This window comes from Episyrphus balteatus, chromosome 2, assembly GCF_945859705.1.
Source record: "Episyrphus balteatus chromosome 2, idEpiBalt1.1, whole genome shotgun sequence".
Lineage (NCBI taxonomy): Eukaryota > Metazoa > Arthropoda > Insecta > Diptera > Syrphidae > Episyrphus > Episyrphus balteatus.
The window spans coordinates 103,996,730-104,005,377 of NC_079135.1; the positions used below are offsets into that span (position 1 = coordinate 103,996,730).

The following is an 8,648-nucleotide window of genomic DNA, read 5'->3' on the forward strand; positions in this document are numbered from 1 at the left end:
AATAGCTCGTAGCCGGGAATGTGAAATACGTAAAATTTAAATTTCATTTATTTGTGCAATAAGATTTTTGATAACCATAGGCTCTCCAATCTATGACTAAGAGAATGTTGTACAAAAAGTTTATTCTGAATATACGATGTACCTATGTACTTGAAATTATGTTTAGTAACTTAATTATATTGAATAGAATTATTAGATAAAAAGACAATAATTGAGATAAGTGATGGGTTGTTACGGATGGGTGATTCATATGATGATTTCAAGCTTATTTTAAAAAGGGGGTTTTTGAGCAAAGCATTTTTATTATTCGTATAATGTAGGTACCTACATATAAAAGTCTTAACAGAAGATTGAATTACTGATCTTTAAAGCTGTGAACTGATTTTTTTTTTCGTAAAAAAAATCTAGGTGAAAGGGTATTTTTTCGAAGAGACAGTAAAATCTGTAATTGGTCCCAAAATGCCAAGATTCATTTTATTTTCTCAAAGTCTATTATATTATTATATCTTACCCAAGTGCGCTGTTAAATGTTTACCCCTATTTCGGACCTGAGAAATCGACTGGCATCATTAGTTTTTCGGTTTACCGTTACGACTTCGAACAAAATTTGTTTCGATAAGCATTTAAGCGTTTTAAGCATTTTTCCCGGTTTAAAGTCATTTTTCTTGTTTATACTGCTATTCTACTCAAACGTTATTTACTACAAGTTTTATGCTGGTATAACTACTAGCTTTGTAAAAATGTATATGTTAATAATGTATGTGTCGCCGTTGTGTTGTAATATTTTTTTTTTAATTTATGAGAAAATTGCTTCTACCGCCCAAACGATTTAATCTTGTTCTTCATTTACAAATAATTTTTTTTTTCTTCAAATAATCTAAATAATCTTTTGACATCATTTAATTTATATGAAATTAAAAAAAAAAAAGTTTTGAAAAAATTTTTATTTTTAGTTTAAAAAAATAAAACGGTAACACCGGAAATTTTTAAACCATACCGTTCGCGTACACTAAAACCGAATTATCGGCCGACATCGGGTCGGAACTACTTGGACGACTTTCTCGGGCGCTCGTCTGCATACACTGCCTCCGATCTAGGACGGTGCCGGCCGGTCTGTAGTCTGATTTTGTCAAACTTGAAGTGAATATAAAAATTTTTGTCAATGGAAAGTGTTTCATGTCTCATGGGACATTAGGGTGGAGTGATTTTATTTTTGTTTTTTATTTTCGAATTGGTATAGTAATTAAAAGTTGCGCTTTTTAGAAACGAACAAAACTATATACTTAAAATGTTTAAATAATTTCATTTTGAGGTCCCCTGAATGCTCCCCTGAATGCTCAAAAAGGCAACTTTTTGACCTTTTAATTAAATGGGGATGGGGAAAAAAAAATGTCAATATAGATTTTCTTTTAAATTCGTATTTAACTGAGTTTGAATTATCTAAAAAATATGTTTCACTTCACTTTAAATTGAGATTTCAATCAAAAATCTTAACAAAGGTGCGGTTAGATGAAAACTTATGTCGTTTTCTTTCACTCCAATGAGAGTACTCTTTTAGTACTTATTTTTGCACTTTTGAAGGTTTTGTGTTCTTTGACGCCACAAAAGTGTAAAAAAAAAATTACTCCGGAGTAATTTTAGTACTACGGAGTACCCCGGATTTACTCCACATTTTTAGTCAGATTTACACCGATTTGCACACGGACTTCCACACACACTTATGAATTTGAAGTTTGACATTTTAAAATTTTGTTTGAAAATTGAAAAATGCGAAAAGTTTTTCTTTCAAACTCTTTTGTTATTAACAAAAACAACCATTATGAATATATTTTCTACTGTATCATATTCCGCCAGATATATTTCTTCCATTTTTTCGTTAATTCTTCACTTTCTCCAAAATGAAATTGAAAACCGAATAAAAAAAACTTTTCAGCCAGTGTTCTTCATCAATACCTAAAAAAAATCCTGTGCCATATAACAAAAAAATCCCATTTTTTTCTGCGTTGATGGGATATTTTTATTTTATAATTTATATAATCGAAGTAAGGGTGTGTGTCGATTGTGCTGAAAAAAACCGATCAGAAGCATAATGCAAAATATACCAAAAGTAAAACTAAGTCCGCTTCTACACGAAGACGCAAAGAGCGAGACGCACATAAGAGCAAGGGAGAAAAAAAGGGAAGGAAGATTTTCTACCGTGAGTCTCCGGTAGAAAATCTGCGCTTTGCGTCGTGTAGAAGCAGACTTATCAACGATATTACTGTGCTTCATTTGTTATTAATATTAATTTTTTTTTCAATTCATAAAATGTTTTCCCTAGGCCTGTTATCACTATTTTTTTCAAGGAAATTATCCATTTTAGCCTTGTTACACACACAATTACAAAAAAAAAATTACTCTCATTATGTTCTTTCACTCCAGAAAAAGGAGTAAAAATTTAGAGTACTCCTTAATAGAGTGAAAGAAAACGACATTAGAATTCTTAAATTTCGATGTTCATACTTTTCGTATGATTTCGAACTTATTTTTTTCAAGTTTCACAACTACTGACAGTATTTTTTTATATTCACAAATATCCCAAGGATATTTTTCAATCTGAGAGTTAATCAACCTTAGATTTTTAAATGAGGAGTTGGAAAAGAAATAAATGAATAAAACAAGTTTTCAACTTCAGCTTCAACTGTCGATTCGAAGACAACTCCAAAGCTTAAGTTTTAGTTTTAGGTTTTCTTCAATTTGACAAATAGTGAATAAAATAAAATGGCCTTAAAGCTATAGGGAAGTTCGAACATTTGTCCTTGTTTTCTCTTTCTTTTTACAGTTACCATTTTGACGTTTTAAACTCGGCGAAAACCAAAACAAACCAGCAAAAACAAACCAACAAAACAAAAAAAGCAAAAAGTACAGCATAGAAATATATTTTAAATTAGGTAATTTTTTCGATTTAGACACTAAATTAAGTTATAGTTGAACGTTATTACCAAAAAAAACACTTGAAATCGATTTGTATGAGTTTTTTTTTTTTACAAAAAACAGTTCTTTAAAATTGCGCGCGTCCTTGAAAAATTTGGTTTGTTTTGGTTTTCACCCGGTTTAGGAGATATTTTTTTTTATTATCTTTTGTTCGTTTGGTACTGACAGATGAGCGAAATTCCGAATTAAAGTCGACTTTTGCTAAATTCGGCGCTGTTACTAATAATTGCCATAGATATTTTTTTCGTTTCGTGATCTGTTACGAGGTAAAACAGAAAAAACGCCAAAAGAACAGATCTAATACAGTTTAAGAACCCCTGGTGCTAAAATAATTTTCAAATCAAACAAATCTAAACGTCACTTTTGTTTTGACAAATCAAATGTCAACCGCTAAAAACAAAACGTGAGTTAAAATTCTTGTATTTAAAAAAATAATTTGTATTTTTATAAATTCAATTAAAATTTAAACAATTTTAATGATGACTGTCGAAAAAGATTTACAAACTTTGCAACGACAATTTCTCTGCTGTTACCCACTTAACTTTATTGATTGGCAAGTATGATAATTTTCTAATTGTTATGTATTTTATGTTATTGTTTAAATTTTATAAAATCTCTAGCAAACCACTATCCAATTTAAGTTGGCACTATCAAAAACAACTTCTCGATTTTACCTACAACAATGACCTAAACAAAAAATATCCAATTAACAACAACTATCAGCTAAGATTTTTCAAAAAACTAATCAATATATTGGAACAATCTGCTGAAGAAATCCATGATGAATTGTATGAAGCATTTTGTAAGCTAAATTCTGCCGGAACAAATGACAACGAAAAATTCTCTTTTAAACACTATTCACTGCCACACTACGATACTATCATAACTTTAAAAGAATCCAAAAGCTTTGTTGCTGATGGAACAACTGGTTTATGCAGTTGGCAAGCTTCTTTAGCTTTAGCCGATTGGTTGCTTCATAATCCAAATGTTGTTCAAGATAAATCAGTAATTGAATTGGGTTCTGGAACTGGTTTGTGTGGTTTTATTATATCAAAGTGCTGTAAAGCAAAGGAAGTTATATTGACTGATGGTAGTCCCAAGGTCATTGATATACTCAATACCAATCGGGATTTGAACTTTTCCGAAACCAATCCTTCGGAAAAATGTTCAATACTTGAATTACCTTGGGAAGAATGTGAACTAATTGGAACGAAAAAATTCGATGTTATTCTTGCTGCTGATGTTGTTTATGATTCAACTGAATTTGATAGTTTAGTTGGTGCAATTGTACATCTTTTTGAATTGATGGATAATAAAGTTCATATGATATTAGCGGCAACTGTTCGAAATGAAGCAACTTTGAAGATGTTTTTGAGTTTATTGGGTAAGAAAATAATAGATTTAAATGATTTCGATAATTGATATGATTTTTGTTTACAGATTCGAGGAAGTTCAATGTTGAGGACAAAGAAGTAGTTGCGGAAACGGATAGTTATTTGTTTTGGGATAGATCAACACCTATAAGAATAATGAAAATTACAAAAAATACAAATTTAAGTTAATAAAACAATAATAGTTGTTTGTGTGTGTGTTTTACTTGGTTTGGTTTGTAGTTTGCTCAGGTTTTGATTACTTTCTTGGTATAGCGAAATTGACAACTAACTGTTTTAGGTACTTGTGACTAGTAAATGCAAATTTGAGTCCCCTACCCTGGCACTTATTGCCGAATTTTAAATTCATTGGACTTAGTCGTTTTCAGTGACATCATTTTAGGAAAAGAAATGCGTCATTGACCAACATTTTTGGTTTTTTTACTCAAACAAAAAGTTTTTTTTTTGTAAAAACCGGCTCTAGGAGCCCCGCAAATAAGGTCGAACTTAACTTTTATTGACGGTAGGTAGGTACTTAACATGAAACCCTCTCTTATTTCTGGCTTTTCTTGTAAACGATTTCTACGAAAATTTTCATACAGAAGCAGTTAATAGTAGAGTAACTAAAGCAAATTATTAGGGAACCCGGCCGAACAGCTCTGATTTCGACGATTTTTTTTTTCAAACGTAGAGGTAATTAAAAATACTTTAAAGTCTATATTTTAAAAATTGCCGGTGTTGCCGTATTGTTTTTTAAAATTCAAATTAAATTTTATTTTAACAAAAACATTTTTTTGCTTAAATTTCATAAAACAAATGATAGCAAAAGATTCTCTAGGTAATTTAAGGAAAATATATAAAAGGCAGTAAGGGACAATCTTCCATCGTTTAAGCGATAAATGCAATTTTCTAACATTCTGACCTCAAACAAAAAAAAAATATTTTGAAAACAACGGCAACACCTACAATATTTTAAAATACATTTTTAAAAAGCCAGAAGCTCATTCTTATCTCTTAAATTTAAATCCACTAAATTTAATCAAGACTTTTTGAAAAAATGGTCCTCAAACTCAGAATTAAAAAAAAAAAATGTTATTAGAAAAATTTAAAATGACTTTTTTCCAAACTTTTTCTAATAAATTATGAATTTATTTAAAAAAAATGTTTGGTCATAAATATTATCAGTTGAATTTCGAAGTAAAAAAGGTAAAATATATCACACTTTTGAAAAAAAAAAATGAAAAATTACTTCAATTTCAATGGTTTTTTTTATTAAAACTGAATTTTTGCATTGAAATAATTAATTTTCTCAAAGACTGTGGTAAATAGGAACTTTAAATTTTTGCTATTTAACTTTCAACAGTAGTGGTTATTAAATGAATAAAAAATAATTTTATGTTTAGATGTTGAACTTTAAAAAAAATAAGTTACATTTTTTTCAAAACTTTTATTAAAAAAAGTTCTTCGAAAATGAAATACTTTTTGATTTTTTTCATAAACCGTAATACATATTGACATTTCCTTTTATAATTTGAAAACATAATAAATGCAGCCAAAAAAATTTCAAAATAAATGCATTTTATATTACGACCAAGTTTAAAAAACGACATGTTAAAATTTTTTCAATTTTTTTTTTCAAAAATCCGAGTTCAATTACCATTCTTTCAAAAGCCGTTCATTCAATGAACTTAATTTTAATTTTACATATATGACTAAGCTTCTAGCTTTTAAAAAATGTGTATTTGAATGTTGTAGGTGTTGCCGTTGTGTTCAAATATTTTTTTTGTGTTTGAAGTCAATTAATAAGAAAATTGCATCTATCGCTTGAACTATGGAAGATTGTCCCTCACTCCCATATATTTTTTTTCCTTGAATTTCCTAGACAATCTTTAAGCATCAATTAATTTATGAAATTTAAGAAAAATTTTTGAAAAAAATTTGTTTTTGTTCACAAAAATCTTCAATTAAATTTAAAAAATCAAAACGGCAACACCGGCAATTTTTAATCTATAGACTTTAAAGTATTTTTAATTACCGACGGTTGAAAAAAAAGATCATCAAAATCTAAGCTGTTCGGCCGGGTTCCCTAATATTGCCAATTTTTGAGCTTTAGTTACTCCACTATAAGTAATATTAAAACTTTATATAAAGAAAAAACAAGATAAGAAACGAATTGCTTTAGAAGCGCCAATTTTTGTTAAATTAAAAATGTAACTTCGCATTTTCCTCCGCTTTCCTTCCATTTGACACGATAATTGCTTTACTTAAGCCTCAATTGTGGCTTCCAAAGCGAGTTATTTTTGTGTCTTTTAGGCATAACTTTATTGGCTGAGGTAGGTACCGTCCTATTGCGGTTTTTTTATGATCATGACATACCTCGTTTGGTGGTCAAAACCATTTTAAAATAGGTATGTTTAAATAATCTTGGAAAACTAATTTTATATTTTCTTCCATTTTTTATAAGTTCTTAAAAAATCAAATTTTAATTATTCATTAAATAACACCGGCACACAAAAAACAAGAAACGCGGATTTCGAATACCAGCTCTCCTTGACCCCATCCGGTCCTGGTTTTGAGTAAAATGCAGAATGCTACAAAACAGAATATTGCCGTTTTCCTTCCAAAAAATAAAAAAAAAGTTTAGGTACTGTTCGAATAAAACTAACATTTAAAAATCAGTTGCAGTTTAACGAAGATAGAGCTATTCCATTTGTTTTTTCATAGAACAACATTTTTTTTTTCATAGAACAACAAAATTCCATATTTAAAGTAATTTCGATATTTTTCCCGAGGGCTATAGAATACGTTCGTAACGACAATTTGTATGAATTTTTCCACAACGAACGAATTCTGATTACTTTTTTTTTTTGGGATTAGCAAATTTCCGATTTGAATGGAATAAGGATAGGCCCGAATATCTCCTTTAGAACGAATACCTCCCATATGCCTTATATGTAACGATTTTAAGATATTTCAATTTTCTTGAAAACGATATTGATATATGTAATTGGTTTACGTAATGCTTTAAAAGTGGTTCTAACAAAACTGCGTCTTTGATTTTTCTAAAATTATTCTGAAAATTGTGCCGTTTTTTTTTGTGAAAATTAGTTATTTGCATATATTCACATAGATATATATGCATGTATCTTTATTATTTTTAAAGATAACACATAATTGGTATTAAATTTTTTTAAAACAGTTTTGGAAAAATTAAAAAAACATTTTTTCAACGGACTTTTGGATTACGAATAAATAGATTGTGTCAATATTTTTTTTAAAACTAAGGTGACTGTCTTTCAGGGATAATTTTTGTCTCATTCGCCTGAACTTCTTGTATCCATATGTAAGGTACTTTCCAATCATTCTGCTTTCCAATTCCAAGTAAAACAAATAACTCATTTTGTAGGCCTTTTATGTCTAAGGTATTATTATTTAATAATTATTTATTTTTTTTTCCTCATTTTTTTGCACATAAATAATTTATTATTTTCTTTTTAAATTTTTGTTTAGTTCTATTTTGTACGCTAACATTAATAAAAAAATAAGAAAACAAAATTAAATAAAAAAAAAAACATAATAATAATAAACATAAAATTACAAAAAAATATATAAATTTTAAATTTTTATTTCGCTCATTATTTTCTTTTTTTATTATTATTATTATTTTATGAATCACTGCTAAAATTAAATTATTAAAATGAAAAAAAAAATATCACATTTACGATTAATTCATTAAATCTATAATAAAAAAAAATTATATAAAAAAAATTACACAAAACGCTGGACTAGAATATTTTGCAATAGTTACAACTAAAAATTCAGCTAAATAATATGCATTTTCTTTTTCTTTTTTTTTACAAAACATACAGAGAGTAATAACATAACATAATATAATTATATTTTCAACGATGTGACCTTCCTTTGATGGGATCTCGCGGTACATTTGAAAAAAATTTAATTAAAAAAAATAATCTAGGGCAATTGAATTTTTTTCGAAAAGAATATTACAAAAAATTATTCAAAATTAAATCAATGTGCGTTTTTAAGCCAGCCATACATAAATATATGATAAACTACATATGGATGATATACATACATATAATCGCTTGAAAGGTTTTACAATTGAATAGAGAATAATTGAGTATACGACACAATAAATTAATTAAAAGCTAAACTCTAGAATGTATTTAGTTTTTTTTTGTTCTTTGTTTTCTTGTTCAAGTTCCATCTGAATGAGAGAGTCCATTTTCTCCCATTTTTTTCGTAGTTCGCTTTTTCATTTTGGTTTCTTTGTTCATTTCATGC

General features: G+C 28.2%; 1 protein-coding gene across 1 annotated transcript; it reads left to right on the plus strand.

The window, feature by feature from the left end:
* The first annotated feature begins 3,330 nt into the window (after positions 1-3,330).
* LOC129910554 (protein-lysine N-methyltransferase EEF2KMT) lies at positions 3,331-4,535 on the plus strand. Its single transcript, XM_055987980.1, has 3 exons — positions 3,331-3,526; positions 3,594-4,357; positions 4,414-4,535. Exons 1-3 carry the CDS (start codon positions 3,450-3,452, stop codon positions 4,533-4,535), a joined length of 963 nt encoding a protein of 320 aa, XP_055843955.1. The 5' UTR covers positions 3,331-3,449.
* Positions 4,536-8,648: the final 4,113 nt, after the last annotated feature.

Bases quoted from the DNA above. Each gene is read 5' to 3' on its own strand.
- LOC129910554 (XM_055987980.1), top strand. From the start codon at position 3,450: ATGATGACTGTCGAAAAAGATTTACAAACTTTGCAACGACAATTTCTC. The intron at 3,527-3,593 runs GCAAGTATGATA...TAAAATCTCTAG, and splicing joins CCACTTAACTTTATTGATTG to CAAACCACTATCCAATTTAA. The intron at 4,358-4,413 runs GTAAGAAAATAA...TTTTGTTTACAG, and splicing joins GATGTTTTTGAGTTTATTGG to ATTCGAGGAAGTTCAATGTT.